Source organism: Oncorhynchus gorbuscha, linkage group LG19 (assembly GCF_021184085.1).
Source record: "Oncorhynchus gorbuscha isolate QuinsamMale2020 ecotype Even-year linkage group LG19, OgorEven_v1.0, whole genome shotgun sequence".
Lineage (NCBI taxonomy): Eukaryota > Metazoa > Chordata > Actinopteri > Salmoniformes > Salmonidae > Oncorhynchus > Oncorhynchus gorbuscha.
In genome coordinates this window covers 63,521,043-63,537,027 of record NC_060191.1, presented here as the reverse complement: position 1 = coordinate 63,537,027, position 15,985 = coordinate 63,521,043, and the positions used below count along the sequence as shown (strand labels likewise).

Genomic DNA, 15,985 nt, shown 5'->3' with positions numbered 1-15,985 from the left:
TCATCAAGGAAAACAACCACCCGAGCCACTGCCTGTTCACCCCGCTATCATCCAGAAGGCGAGGTCAGTACAGGTGCATCAAAGCAGGGATAGAGAGACTGAAAAACAGCTTCTATCTTAAGGCCATCAGACTGTTAAACAGCCACCACTAACATTGAGTGGCTGCTGCCAACATACTGACTCAACTCCAGCCGCTTTAATAATGGAAAAATTGATGTAAAAAATATATCACTAGCCACTTTAAACAATGCCACTTAATATAATGTTTACATACCCTACATTACTCATCTCATATGTATATACTGTACTCTATACCATCTACTGCATCATGCCTATGCCGGTCTGTACCATCACTCATTCATATATCTTTATGTACATATTCTTCATCCCTTTACACTTGTGTGTATAAGGTAGTTGTTGTGAAATTGTTAGGTTAGATTACTCGTTGGTTATTACTGCATTGTCAGAACTAGAAGCACAAGCATTTCGCTACACTCTCATTAACACCTGCTAACCATGTGTATGTGGCAAATACAATTGGATTTATAATGATTATCTCATAATCTTGTCTATTTATTTACAAAATCACCATTTATATAATTGGATGTTTTTTAAATTTTCTCTATTCTTTCAATTTCTTAGAAACTGTCTGTATTTACACCTTAATATATACTCCTGAACTCCACAAAGATGACAATAATTCTATTTCCTGAAGCTTCCCCTCCTCAGGCTCGGCTCTTCCAAACTCACGACTACTGCCAACTGAACCCTGATGGTACAGTGCTCACCTCTGTCAGCCATGGCTACAACGGAAAGGATTTTGTGACCTTTGACATCCCAGCCAGGACGTGGGGGGCTGCAGTCCCTCAAGCTGTCCACTTGGTAAAGTGTAGAGGCAATAAAGCATTTGATCGGGAGAGCCTTTACTACTATAACTATGAGTGAATGGAACGGCTAAACACCATTTTGAAGTAGGCACCTCGGATCCACAACAAAAAAATGTAGACAGACATTCAGTCAGACAGTATAGAATTCTTGAAATGCAAATTATGTCAGTGGTCAATATGTCAGTGGTAGAGACAATGTTGACAACACTATGAACGTTGAGGTGGCTTGATCACAGCTGGCCTTCTCGCAGTCCCTGAGGTGTGTGTTACTGAGAGAAGAGGCCTACTGATGCCGGTTGGGGGCAGAGGGGCTTCCCATGGTAGACGGGGTGAACAGTGGGGAGGTGCTGCCCAACGGAGACGGTTCATACCAGCTGAGGAAGAGCCTGACTGTCCCACAGGAAGCCCAGGACACCCAGAGCTACAGCTGCGTAGCTGAGTGCAGCTGAGAACATCACACTAACCTGGGGTAAGGGAACATGCCTTTGTGATAACATTCCATTTGTTTGTAAGGAACAGACTGTTACCTATGAGGAAAATATGATATAAAAGTGTAACCTATGCTTACCTCGGGGTAAAACGCTTTAACACTTTGAAATGACCAATACTTTGAAATGACCTGTCTTCTCTTTATATCTATGTCCACAGTTCCCAAGACCCGATCCAGCTTCTGGAGGGCCAGAATCTTAACAGTGATTGGCTGTCTATTGTTTCTGACTGTTGTTCTGTTGTGGAAGAGAGGAGGACCAGTCAGAGAGACCTCCACTGTGACTCCCAAGTCTGACCCAAGTCGGGCATGATCCAGTCCTCATAGCAGGTACTGTCTCAACGTCAACAGTGAAGAGGCAACTCCAGGATGTTGCAAAGAAAAAGCCATATCTCAGACTGGGCAATAAAAAGAAAAGATTAAGATGGGCAAAAGAAAACAGACACTGGACAAAGGAACTCGCTGTTGATGTTGAGACGTGTTTTGCGGGTACTATTAAATGAAGCTGCCAGTTGAGGACTTGTGAGGCATCTGTTTCTCAAACTAGACACTCTAATGTACTTGTCCTCTTGCTCAGTTGTGCACCGGGGTCTCCCACTCTTTCTATTCTGGTTAGAGCCAGATTGCACTGTTCTGTGAAGAGAGTAGTACACAACGTTGTTCAAAGTAGACCAGTTTTATTGCTTCTTTAATCAGTACAACAGTTTTCAGCTGTGCTAACATATTTGCAAAAGGGTTTTCTAATGATCAATTAGCCTTTTTAAGTGATAAACTTGGATTAGCTAACACAACGTGCCATTGGAACACAGGAGTGATGTTTGCTGATAACGGGTCTCTGTACGCCTATGTAAGGAAACCTGCCTAAAGGAAACCACTAAGGAAACCTGCCTAAATGACTACTGACCCATAGCACTCATGTCTGTAGCCATAAAGTGCTTTGAAGGGCTGGTCATGGCTCACATCAAAACCATTATCACAGAAACCCTAGACCCACTCCAATTTGCGTACCGCCCCAACAGATCCACAGATGATGCAATATATATTTCACTCCACACTGCCCTTTCACACCTGTAGAAAAATAACACCTATGTGAGAATGCTATTCATTGACTACAGCTCAGTGTTCAAAACCATAGTTGGTTTCCATATGAGAAATTGTACAGCAGACTGTTTCCTTCTGTTGGGTGTACTATCCGGAGGGCAGACAGTTTCCTTATGTTGGCTATGCCCTCCTGAGGGTAGACTGTTTCCTTCTGTTGGCTGTACTATCCTGAGGGTAGACTGTTTCCTTCTGTTGGCTGTACTATCCTGAGGGTAGACTGTTTCCTTCTGTTGGCTGTACTATCCTGAGGGTAGACTGTTTCCTTCTGTTGGCTGTACTATCCTGAGGGCAGACTGTTTCCTTCTGTTGGCTGTACTCTCCTGAGGGCAGACTGTTTCCTTCTGTTGGCTGTACTCTCCTGAGGGCAGACTGTTTCCTTCTGTTGGCTGTACTCTCCTGAGGGCAGACTGTTCAGTGTGAAGCAGCCTCCAGCGATGGTGTTTGTTATGGACTCCACAGGCAGCATGTTTGAGGAGATCACTACTGCCCACTTCATTATCCAGACCCGCGCCAACACCCCCGAGCAGTCTGGCACCTTCCTGCTGGTGCCCTTCTATGACCCAGGTGAGGGGAGAGGGCATGACCGGGCCAGGGGGTTAGGGGTCAGGGTTAAGGTCAGGGCCAAACCCCTGTGCCGAAAGTGTTTTACAGGCAAAACTCCTTTCTTCAGTTTATTTAATGTACACATACTAATCACCTTGCCCATCCCTCTATATGTCATAATTTCCTGTGTAGTATCCCTGGTATTACATCCTGTCCCCTTCTCCCCCAGGATCCTGACATGTCTCCCCCATCTTGCTCCACCATGCGAGTAGAGCACACCTGCCCAGGCCAGATGGACTGTCTCTCTGGCTGTCTCTCGGGCCTGGCTTCCCTCCAGCTCTCCCTGGGTCAGGGCATTCTTACCCTGCTCCATGGCCCCACAGACCCCCCAGGGGACAGCCTAGAGGAGAACCAGCCCACCCCCAACCACAACCAGAGAGACAGGGAGCAGACAAGCCTAGCACAGGGGGAGAATGGCCATGCTGAACTGAGACCCAGGCTGGTACAAGGTAACCCTCCTCTGAACGTGGGTCAGTGGATTGCCCTGTGGGTGAGGTACGCCTCCCCCTGCTGCGAGACGGGACTGGCAATGTGCGGCGCTGCCATCTGACCTCCAGCCAGCAGAGGGGTATGTGGGAGAGGAGTGGAGTGTTAAACAGGGCTGTAGAGAAGCCACTGCAAAGTTACTTCCTGTTTCCATTGTTGTTGAGTTTGATTTGGACTGTTCCACTGTAGGTTGATGTGGGAACATTTCTCTATGTCAAATAAGCTTTAAGATGTTCTATAACCAAAAGGCTTCTGTTTTTATGGGCCACTTGAAGAATACTTTAGACTTCAATTCCTCACTTGAAAACACACTGTAACTGGAAACCCTACACTGGAAAACAGACAATGATTAATTAAGTTGTGTTTTTTTAAATTGTATTTAAATAAATGATGTGTTTTTTTTACTTTAATTTTCCATGAATGTAGTTCCTTCAGTCCGAACCATGTTAAAATCAAATCACAACGTATTTAAAGTACATTTAACAGTCAAAACACACTTCACAGAAGGAAAAACAAGACAGTTGAAATATATCTCCTTCTCCATGGAGTTACTTCCTGATGTTAGCCACTCCTTCAATGACATACTCAAATGTTTATTTGTTCTTTAGATTACATCTTGCAGCTCGTAAAATAAGAACAGGACAACAACAAAAAATGGTAACATCAACCACAACAAAAGCAGCAATTTTAACATTTATAAATGACTTTAGGATTGTATAGAACATCAACAACAAAAGCAGCAAGTCTAACATTATGTAAATTACTTTAGGGTTGTATAGAGCATCAAATGCATACAGACTTTTCTCATTCATCGTTGGTCATCCTCTTACTCTGAGTTTTGGTCATTAAGCTCTTGTTTACTTTACTCTGAAATAACACAGAAATAACACCTAGTGCAGCAAGAATTAAGATTGACTCTTACCTACTGCTCTCCTCCATACTAAATACTTGAAAAGGACAGTGAGTATCAAGACTACAGATACAATGATGACGATAGCCATGAGCACATTGGCCAGGTTCTTCTTTGGCGCTAGAAAAAGACATACATATGAACATATTACATGCTGTAGTATATCTTCAGCTGATTCAATTGTAAATTATATTGGGAAATGTACCCTACCCCAGGTTACTGTGATGTTCCCAGCTATACTGCAGTGGAGCACCAGGCAGCTGTAGCTCTGGGTGTCCTGGGCTTCCTGTGGGATAGTCAGGCTCTTCCTCAGCTGGTATGAACCGTCTCCGTTGGGCAGCACCTCCCCACTGTTCACCCCGTCTACCATGGGAAGCCCCTCTGCCCCCAGCCACTCCACCTGCACCGCCCGAGGGTAGAACCCTGTCACATGACATGTGACCTCCACCTCGGAGTTGCCATGAGACGGTCTCTCAAACAGACGCACCGCAGGGACTTAAGAGGAACATTTTTGATGAACACATTTGGTTTGCCTTTCCAATGCAAGTGACATCTTGACATTACAGACATGTGTTGTTTGTTAACTACAAAATGTCACATCTCGAAGAACACATACAGTGCATTTGGAAAGTATTCAGACCCCTTGACTTTTTGCACATTTTGTTATGTTACAACCTTATTCTAAAATGTATTCAATTGTTTTTTCTCCTCATCAAACCTACGCACAATACCCCACAATGACAAAGCAAAAACAGTTTTTTTAGAAATGTTTTTGCTAATAAAAAAAAACTGATATCACATTTACATAAGTATTCAGACCCTTTATTCAGTAATTTGTTGAAGCACCTTTGGCAGCGATTACAGCCTTGAGTCTTCTTGGCTATGACGCTACAAGCTTGGCACACCTGTATATGGGTGTTTCTCCTATTCTTCTCTGCAGATCCGCTCAAGCTCTGTCAGGTTGGTTGGGGACTGTTGCTGCACAGCTATTTTCAGGTCTCTCCAGAGATGTTCGATCTGGGCTCTGGCTGGGCCACTCAAGAACATTGAAAGAGATGTCTCGAAGCCACTCCTGCATTGTCTTGGCTGTGTGCTTAGGGTCGTTGTCCTGTTGAAAGATGAACCGTGGCCCCAGTCTGAGAACCTGCTACAGAGCACTCAATTTTGAGTCTCATAGCAAAGGGTCTGAATACTTATGTAAATAAGTTATTTCTGTTTTAGTTTTTTTAACACATTTGCAGCAATTTCTAAAAACCTGTTTTCGCATTGTCATTGTGGGGTATTGTGTGTAGATTGCTGAGGATTTCTTTTGTATTCATCCATTTTAGTATAAGGCTGTAACGTAAACAAAGTGTGGAAAAAGTCAAGGGGTATGAATACTCTCCGAAGGCACTGTATAGCTTGTGCTCTGGGGCAATGATTTTGTTTAATGGAAAGGAGAACATAGGTATGGTAAGTGCAATACCTCGTTGAGGTTTTACAAAATGTACCGGTTAATAAAGGTGTGTTGTTACCTTTGGGTTCTCGAACTGTAACGCTAAACTCTAACAGTTTCTCCAGCCACCGGATGCATCCAGATTCGTAATGAATGACCAGCCTAACAAGATCTTCTAAATCTGTTTCCCTTTTTCTTTTGTAAAAAACAGCATGGGAAACTGCAGCTGTCCATGTTCTGGTCGATACATCGAAGCTGACAAAGTCCTTGCCATCATATGCATGGCTCATAAAGGCCTCTGTGGTCCCGTCTGACTTCCATCCACAGCGTCCGTGAGCTTGGTAAAAGTGATCTGTATGACAGATAAAATGACCATAATAAATCAGCACCATTTACTTCAAATATAGACTGCTGGTTAAAAGTATCAGCTCACAAAGGTAGGCTAATGGCTGCAACTAAGAAAATATGTTTTTTTGGTTATTGAACCTCTGTATAGCCATGCAATTCTCCTTAAGGCCTTCAGCTCTGTTGCACTGTCTCGGCACACATATTTTGTCTTACCATGTGAATGATTGTAATGTTCACTTGTTACTCTCACGGCAGTATCCATTACATATCGATTAAATTTCAGATTTCGATGAACCTCCTGCCAAAATTCAATTCCCTCAGGGTGGTTCAACCATTCTGGCACGACGGCCTCTTGTTCAGCACTGCTGTTGTAGTAATAGACAATGACATCATCTATCATTACCAACTGGATATTTTTCGGATACAAGGTCCCTTGGGTTGCGATGCAATGGCGATGAAGAGAATGAGGGGCTGGAAGACAACACTTCAACTTATTGTTTCTGTAGCCTCTTTCAATAGACAACGTGAAGACAATATTGTGTAGGGGTTGTGTTTGCTGGGTTTAGCCTATTGAAGCCTTTAAAAAATGTATACAAAGTAAAACTGCATTCAGTTTGTTATACTATTACACAACTTGGTGAGACAAGAATGGCAAAAACACAACTCAAATAATGAACTCACCTACGATGGAAAACTGCATGAATGAAATTAAAATTGTGGTTATCATATTTGCAATAACATGTTCTCGTTGGTGTATTCATGAACACAGAAGTGAAAGTGAAATAACATGTGTTCTTCTTCTGTGGATTTTAGGTGTATTACCGCCACCAACTGGACTGGAGTGTGGACCAGGGGGGGAGGTCTAAATCCTACCCAATAATCTCGTCTCCCTAAGGAAACGATATACATCATTAAATACTACATCTCCTGAAGATTTCCCCGAAAGTTCACTTAATCCTGGCTCTTCAACCCCATTACCCCTCAAATCTAATAACAAATCACTCCATTTCTCTCACATATTTCTGGCACTGAAATAGAACATGTTCCACTGTCTCCATCTCCTCCTGACAATGATCACACCTCCCAGTCTGTTTCCCCACCACCATCAATGTACTATTGAGCCTTATGTGTCCCAGTCTCAGCCTTGTGACTACACTTTCCTCCCTTCTCTCTCGGCCCGAGGACCTCCCTGACCCCACCTTTTCCTGGATCTTATACGTCTTCCCTTACTCTCCCTGTTCCACAACTCTTATACGTCTTCCCTTACTCTCCCTGTTCCACAACTCTTATACGTCTTCCCTTACTCTCCCTGTTCCACAACTCTTATACGTCTTCCCTTACTCTCCCTGTTCCACAACTCTTATACGTCTTCCCTTACTCTCCCTGTTCTACAACTCTTATACGTCTTCCCTTACTCTCCCTGTTCCACAACTCTTATACGTCTTCCCTTACTCTCCCTGTTCCACAACTCTTATACGTCTTCCCTTACTCTCCCTGTTCCACAACTCTTATACGTCTTCCCTTACTCTCCCTGTTCCACAACTCTTATACGTCTTCCCTTACTCTCCCTGTTCCACAACTCTTATACGTCTTCCCTTACTCTCCCTGTTCCACAACTCTTATACGTCTTCCCTTACTCTCCCTGTTCCATAACTCTTATACGTCTTCCCTTACTCTCCCTGTTCCACAACTCTTATACGTCTTCCCTTACTCTCCCTGTTCCACAACTCTTATACCTCTTCCCTTACTCTCCCTGTTCCACAACTCTTATACGTCTTCCCTTACTCTCCCTGTTCCACAACTCTTATACGTCTTCCCTTACTCTCCCTGTTCCACAACTCTTATACGTCTTCCCTTACTCTCCCTGTTCCACAACTCTTATACGTCTTCCCTTACTCTCCCTGTTCCACAACTCTTATACGTCTTCCCTTACTCTCCCTGTTCCACAACTCTTATACGTCTTCCCTTACTCTCCCTGTTCCACAACTCTTATACGTCTTCCCTTACTCTCCCTGTTCCACAACTCTTATACGTCTTCCCTTACTCTCCCTGTTCCACAACTCTTATACGTCTTCCCTTACTCTCCCTGTTCCACAACTCTTGCCACTTATTTTTACCCACTGTTCTTATTAACCCCTTGGCTTCTGCTCCTGCTTGGAAATAATATCCACTTCCTCGTTCCCCTCTACTCCCACGTGAGCCGGTACCCAGAGGAACATCACAAATACCCCCATCTCTTTCACCCTAAACAAACACTGCTAAACCTCATACAATACATCCTGTCTGCTCTGAGACACATGAATTTAAGCTCATCAGTGCTGTACAGGATTCAGAGCAGATGACTACCCTGTCTGGTCTCACCACCTCCACCTACTCTGCAGCCAATAGTATGGCCAACAACTCCATTGTGTAAACAGATAAATGTTCTATTGCTCTTTTTGTCACTGCCACCTTAAACTCAGGAACACGAAAAGCTGCTCATCTCCTCCCTGGTTTAGGGTCCTTAGATCCATCTGTTAATGTAGTCAGAAAGCATATTATTGTTTTTATAAATGTTCACCTACAACTGAATCTACTCCTTCCTTAACAGCTCTTACCCTCTCAAGCAACCATAGATCTATCCCTGGCTGAGGGAGAAACCAAGATGGGATGGCAGGAAGAACCACAGAGGGGCTAAACTCCCTCCCAAACAACCCCATCTCTCTCACCATGCAATTGCAAATCCACCCAAAGCTTGTATTCAGATTTTGTTCATGTTCCCAGCACTGAAGGAGTACCTTTTTTGTAGGATGTTTAATCTTATGTCCTTGTAGATTTACCCAATATGTCATGGCTAACTGTTGTCTTCTTAACTTCTTAACGGCATCTCGTCCAACTCTACCTGCATTGCTGCCACCGGAGAGGTCCTAAGTGTTCCACAACATATTCTTCGGGCTTGGGCCTGGATAACATCAGGCTTTTTTAAAGATGTCTGAGCGGCTGATCCATATGTTATACTTCCATAATCCATTACTGACCTTAACAGCGTAGCATTTTCACCTCCAATCTATATGCCCCCCCACTCCATTCCTAACAGGCAACGCATCACATTCAATATTTTCTTACTCTCAATATGCTTCACCCATGTCATTTGAGTGTCAAACCAGAACCTCAGGAATCTAAACACTCCCACACGCTCCAGATTCCTTCCATACAACTTCAAGTGTATTTCCTTCCCAACCTTCCTTCTAGAAAAAAACACTGTGTCTGTGTTTTCTCAACTGAAAACTTGAAGCTCCACCTGAGGGACCACCGCTCTACTTCACGAATCACTTCTTGAACTCTTCTGGCTTTCTGGGTAATATTTCTCCCTCTCTTCTACAGAGCCCCATCATCTGCAAAACAATGACCTCCCAATATCAGCTGTCACCTGAGAGAATACATTGTCAATCATTATGGAGAACAACAAAGAACCAATGACACTTTCCTGGGGGGTACCATTATCCACCTCATAGCTTTCTGATATAGAGCTCCCCACCCTCACTTGTATTGATCGCCCAAAAAGGAAAATCCTTTATCCAGTTAAACACCCTTCCTCCAACTCCCATGTTAGCCAGCTTGATAAGTAGGCCTTCCTTCCACATCATATCATAAGCCTTCTCTACATAAAAGCTACTACCACCTCCTTATTTGCTTGTGTCTTCCGTATGACTGACTCAAGGCACAGTACAGGATCCATCGTTCCCCTGCCTTTCCTGAACCCACTTTGATCTGGTGACATTAGTCCTCTACTCTCCAGTCAGTCTTTCCGTTATCATCCTTTCCATAAGTTTACGTACATGAGATGTCAACGCTATCAGCCTATAGCTTGAAGGACTGGTAGGGTCTTTACCTGGTCTCCTTATTGGCACCACTACCACCTTCTTCCAACTTCCAGGCAGTTTCTCTTCCTGCCACACCTTATTATAAAGGCCCAATACTTTCCAAATTGCAGTATCACTGAGAGGAGCCATCATGATGTATGTGTTGACAAGTTTGTGTCAGTGGCTGTGGGACGGGAGCGGAGTGTCAAAAAGGGCTGGAGCATAGAGTTAGTTAGAGGACTCATCTTGGTATCATCTTTGTGTTTGAAAAAAAGATTAAGCTAATATTGATGATTTACTGCCACTTGCAGGGATGGAGTCCTGAACAAAATCTTGTCATTTGTTTATTGTGGCCACTAGATGGCGGTGATAGACAAAAGTATCCATGCAAATCAAATCAAATGTTATTGGTCACATACACATGGTTAGCAGACGTTATTGTGAGTGTAGTGAAATGCTTGTGCTTCTAGTTCCGACTAAAGATAAAGGGAAATAATACATAATAAAAACAAATAACTGCATAGTTTTCTTAGGACCTGAAACGAGGCGACCGTCTCTATTGGCGCCATCTTGGAGGACCCAGCATCTGCCCCGAGAGGTAGGGGGAGATTAACACACAGCTAAATTAATATAGCTGCAAGCAGCAATGCCGGGGTTCAGCCGTTGACCAACTGTGCCACTATCATGACAAATTAGACACATCGCCCCATGCAATGAGAAACTACTCAAATTAAAACATGTAATTTAATTGTCACATGCTTTGTAAACAACAGGTGTAAACTTACAGTGAAATGCTTACTTACTTTACTGTTTAACACACTGCCAAATATCACTGGTTATATCCATAATGAGCCCTCTAACTAACTCTATGGGCTGGAGAGACTAGGCTGCCAAGCTACATCTGGTTTTTGTTGTTGCAGTTTGATTTGGACTGTTCTACTGTAGGTCAGTGTGAGGGGTGTATGGACACAGCTTAAGTTCGAGGGTCTGAACCTCGCTCTGTGCAACAGGGTCCTGGACTTCCTGACGGCCGCACCCAGGTGGTGAAGGTAGGAAACAACACCTCCACTTCACTGATTCTCAACACAGGGGCCCCACAAAAATGCGTGCTCAGCCCCCTCCTGTACTCCCTGTTGACCCATGACTGCGTGGTCCTGCATGCCTCTAACTCAATCACCAAGTTTGCAAACTACGCAACAGTAGTAGCTGGTCATGGTCGCCCCTATCCACATCGACAGGACCAGTGGAGAGGGTGAAAAGCTTTACGTTCCTCTGCGTACACATCACTGGCAATCTGAAATGGTCAACCCACACAGACAGTGTGGTGAAGAAGGCGCAACAGCACCTCTTCAACCCCAGGAGGCAGAAGAAATTTGGCTAAGACCCTCACAAGCTTTTACAGATGCACAATTGAGAGCATCCTGTCGGGCTGTATCACTGCCTGGTATGGCAACTGCATCGCCTGCGACCGCAAGGCTCCAAACAGTTGGAACTATGCATTGGGGCAGGTATAGTTCTACTGCCATCCCAGATTCATCCTTTAGACTGCCAGATGGTAAAGAGTGATTCATCACTCCAGAGAACACGTTTCCACTGCTCCAGAGTCTAATGGCCTGCAAAACACCAGTCTCAACGTCAACAGTGAAGAGGCGATTCTGGGATGCTGGCCTTCTAGGCAGAGTTGCAAAGAGACATCCGTATCTCAGACTGGCCAATAAAAGATTAAGATGGGCAAAAGAACACAGAGGAACTCTGTCTAAAAGGTCTGCATCCCGGAGTCTCCTCTCCACTGTTGAGACTGGTGTTTGTGGGTATTATTTAATGAAACTGCCAGTTCAGGACTTGTCAGGCATCTGTTTATCAAACTAGACACTAATGTGCTTGTCATCTTGCTCAGATGTGCACCGGGACCTCCCACTCTTTCTATTCTGGTTAGAGCCAGTTTGTGCTGTTCTGTGAAGGGAGTAGTACACAGCATTGTACGAGATCTTCCGTTTCTTGGCACTTTCTCATATGGAATAGCCTTCATTTCTCAGAACAAGAATAGACTGACGTGTTTCAGAAGGAAGTTTTTTGTTTCTGGCCATTTTGAGCCTGTAATCAAAACCACAAATGCTGATGCTCCAGATACTCAACTAGTTAAAGGCCAGTTGTTTTGCTTCTTAAAATCAGCACAACAGTTTTCAGCTGCACTAACATAATTGCCAAAGGGTTTTCTAGTGATCAGCCTTTTAAAATGATACATTTGGATTATCTAACTGTCGCAGACCAGGGGGTTTGGTCGAGACGTTTACCCAGATCAGACACGGACAGAGAAGGATTAGTTCAGTTTCAAGGGTGTTTATTTAAATAGTTCAAAAAAGAAAAGGAGAGGTATCCCCCATGAGACCCTCTCCAGGATACCTTCTTCTGGGCTCCGGGTCTTGCTGTATCCTGTTTGGCACACAAACTCAAGTTCCCTCATGCACCGTCTCCAACTACATGGAAGTCACCTTACTTCCCCCCAGTTTCCCCTGTGTGCTGCCCTTCTGGCAGCTTTATGGGCCTTGCACAGCTGGTGAGCAATCCGCCCGTAATTACTCACCAGCTCCCAATCAGCCCCAATTAGTCATGGCTGGAGAGCCCGTCGAGACCTGGCACGTCCAGCAGATGGAGCCATCACCTCTTGTTGAACACTCCATCTGCTACCAGGCCACGACGAGTCTCCCCCTGGTGACCTGCTGTAGCCACATAACTCAATGTTCCATTGGAACACAGGAGTGATGGTTGCTGATAATGGGCCTCTGTGTGCCTTTGTTCTGTAGATATTCCATAAAAAATCAGCTATTTTCAGCAACAATATTCATTTACAACATTAACAATGTCTACACTGTATTTCTGATCAATTCGATGTTATGGACAAAAAATGTGCTTTGACCCCAAACTTTTGAACGGTGGTGTAAACTCAACAAAAAATAAACTTCCCTTTTTCAGGACCCTGTCTTTCATAAAAATCCAAATAACTTCACAGATCTTCATTGTAAAGGTTTTAAACACTGCTTCCCATGCTTGTGCAATTCATGAACATGCACCTGTGGAACGGTCGTTAAGACACTAACAGTTTACAGACGGTAGGCAATTAAGGTCACAGTTATGAAAACTTAGGAAACTAAAGAGGCTTTTCTACCGACTCTGAAAAACACTGAAAGAAAGATGCCCAGGGTCCGTGCTCATCTGCGTGAATGTGCCTTAGGCATGCTGCAAAGAGGGATGAGGACTGCAGGCTTGTAGGCCTGTTGTAAGGCAGGTCCTCACCAGACATCACCGGCAACTACGTCGTCTATGGGCACAAACCCACTGTCACTGGACCAGACAGGACTGGCAAAAGTGCTCTTCACTGACAAGTCACGGTTTTGTCTCACCGGGGGTGATGGTCGGATTTGCGTGTATCGTCGAAGGAATGAGTGTTACACTGAGGCCTGTACTCTGGAGTGGGATCGATTTGGAGGTGGAGGATCCATCATGGTCAGGGGCGGTGTGTCACAGCGTCATTGGACTGAGCTTACTGTCATTGCAGGCAATTTCAACACTGTGCATTACAGGGAAGACATCCTCCTCCCTCATGTGGTACCCTTCCTGCAGGCTCATCCTGACATGACCCTCCAGCATGACAATGCCAACAGACATACTGCTCGTTCTGTGCATGATTTCCTGCAAGACAGGAATGACAGTGTTCTGCCATGGTGAGCGAGGAGCCCGGATCTCAATCCCATTGAGCATGTCTGGAATCTGTTGGATCGGAGGGTGAGGGCTAGGGCCATCCCCGCCCAGAAATGTCCGGGAAATTGCATGTGACTTGGTGGGAGAGTGGGTTAACATCTCACAGCAAGAACGGGCAAATCTGGTGCAGTCCATGAGAAGGAGATGCACTGCAGTACTTAATGCAGCCGGTGGCCACACCAGATACTGACTTTTGATTTTTATCCCCCCTTTGTTCAGGGACACGTTATTCCATTTCTGTTAGTCACATGTCTGTGGAACTTGTTCAGTTTATGTCTCAGTTGTTGAATCTTGTTATGTTCATACAAATATTTACACATGTTAAGTTTGCTGAAAATAAACGCAGTTGACAGTGAGAGGACGTTTATTTTTTGCTGAGTTTATACACGTAAATATACATTTATTTATATATATACAGTGGCAAGAAAAATTGTGAACCCTTTGTAATTACCTGCTTTTCTGCATAAATTGGAAATAAAATTTGATCTGAACTTCATCTAAGTCACAACAATAGACAAACACAGTCTGCTTAAACTAATGACACACAAACAATTATATATTTTCATGTCTTTATTTTTTCTATTTTTTTATTTCACCTTTATTTAACCAGGTAGGCTAGTTGAGAACAAGTTCTCATTTGCAACTGCGACCTGGCCAAGAAAAAGAATAGCAGTGTGAACAGACAACACAGAGTTACACATGGAGTAAACAATTAACAAGTCAATAACACAGTAGGAAAAAAGGGGAGTCTATATACAATGTGTGCAAAAGGCATGAGGAGGTAGGCGAATAATTACAATTTTGCAGATTAACACTGGAGTGATAAATGATCAGATGGTCATGTACAGGTAGAGATATTGGTGTGCAAAAGAGCAGAAAAGTAAATAAATAAAAACAGTATGGGGATGAGGTAGGTGAAAATGGGTGGGCTATTTACCAATAGACTATGTACAGCTGCAGCGATCGGTTAGCTGCTCAGATAGCTGATGTTTGAAGTTGGTGAGGGAGATAAGTCTCCAACTTCAGCGATTTTTGCAATTCGTTCCAGTCACAGGCAGCAGAGTACTGGAACGAAAGGCGGCCAAATGAGGTGTTGGCTTTAGGGATGATCAGTGAGATACACCTGCTGGAGCGCGTGCTACGGAGGGGTGTTGCCATCGTGACCAGTGAACTGAGATAACTCCTACCTCTTACCGTCCGGGTAGCAAGAACACCAAGCCTGATGCCTTATCCCGTCTGTTTAGTTCTTCTGTGGCTTCTACTGATCCCGAGGGGATTCTTCCTTATGGGCGTGTTGTCGGGTTGACAGTCTGGGGAATTGAAAGACAGGTTAAGCAAGCACTCACGCACACTGCGTCGCCGCGCGCTTGTCCTAGTAACCTCCTTTTCGTTCCTGTTTCCACTCGTCTGGCTGTTCTTCAGTGGGCTCACTCTGCCAAGCTAGCTGGTCATCCCGGTGTTCGAGGCACTCTTGCGTCTATTCGCCAGCGCTTTTGGTGGCCGACTCAGGAGCGTGACACGCGCCGTTTCGTGGCTGCTTGTTCGGACTGCGCGCAGACTAAGTCGGGTAACTCTCCTCCTGCCGGTCGTCTCAGACCGCTCCCCATTCCTTCTCGACCATGGTCTCACATCGCCCTAGACTTCATTACCGGTCTGCCTTTGTCTGCGGGGAAGACTGTGATTCTTACGGTTGTCGATAGGTTCTCTAAGGCGGCACATTTCATTCCCCTCGCTAAACTTCCTTCCGCTAAGGAGACGGCACAAATCATTATCGAGAATGTGTTCAGAATTCATGGCCTCCCGTTAGACGCCGTTTCAGACAGAGGCCCGCAATTCACGTCACAGTTTTGGAGGGAGTTCTGTCGTTTGATTGGTGCGTCCGTCAGTCTCTCTTCCGGGTTTCATCCCCAGTCTAACGGTCAAGCAGAGAGGGCCAATCAGACGATTGGTCGCATACTACGCAGCCTTTCTTTCAGAAACCCTGCGTCTTGGGCAGAACAGCTCCCCTGGGCAGAATACGCTCACAACTCGCTTCCTTCGTCTGCTACCGGGTTATCTCCGTTTCAGAGTAGTCTGGGTTACCAGCCTCCTCTATTCTCTTCCCAGCTTGCCGAGTCCAGCGTTCCC

General features: G+C 44.7%; 1 protein-coding gene across 2 annotated transcripts; it reads right to left on the bottom strand.

Annotated features, from left to right (window-relative positions):
* Nucleotides 1-4,141: 4,141 nt before the first annotated feature.
* Nucleotides 4,142-7,063, bottom strand: LOC124005210 (major histocompatibility complex class I-related gene protein-like). Of its 2 annotated transcripts, none has more exons than XM_046314226.1 (5): nucleotides 6,939-7,063; nucleotides 6,471-6,728; nucleotides 5,989-6,261; nucleotides 4,685-4,969; nucleotides 4,142-4,594 (listed from the first exon to the last, which is right to left on the bottom strand). In XM_046314226.1, exons 1-5 carry the CDS (start codon nucleotides 6,982-6,984, stop codon nucleotides 4,470-4,472), a joined length of 987 nt encoding a protein of 328 aa, XP_046170182.1. In that variant the 5' UTR covers nucleotides 6,985-7,063; the 3' UTR covers nucleotides 4,142-4,469. The 2 variants fall into 2 exon arrangements, with proteins under 2 accessions (XP_046170182.1, XP_046170183.1); XM_046314227.1 differs by having other exon boundaries at nucleotides 4,685-4,874.
* Between the last annotated feature and the right edge of the window lie 8,922 nt (nucleotides 7,064-15,985).

Coding starts and splice junctions, on each gene's coding strand:
- LOC124005210 (XM_046314226.1), bottom strand. CDS start 6,984: ATGATAACCACAATTTTAATTTCATTCATGCAGTTTTCCATCGTAG. Junction 6,729..6,938: donor CATGCAGTTTTCCATCGTAG/GTGAGTTCATTA, acceptor GTTGTCTTCCAG/CCCCTCATTCTCTTCATCGC. Junction 6,262..6,470: donor ACATTACAATCATTCACATG/GTAAGACAAAAT, acceptor TCTGTCATACAG/ATCACTTTTACCAAGCTCAC.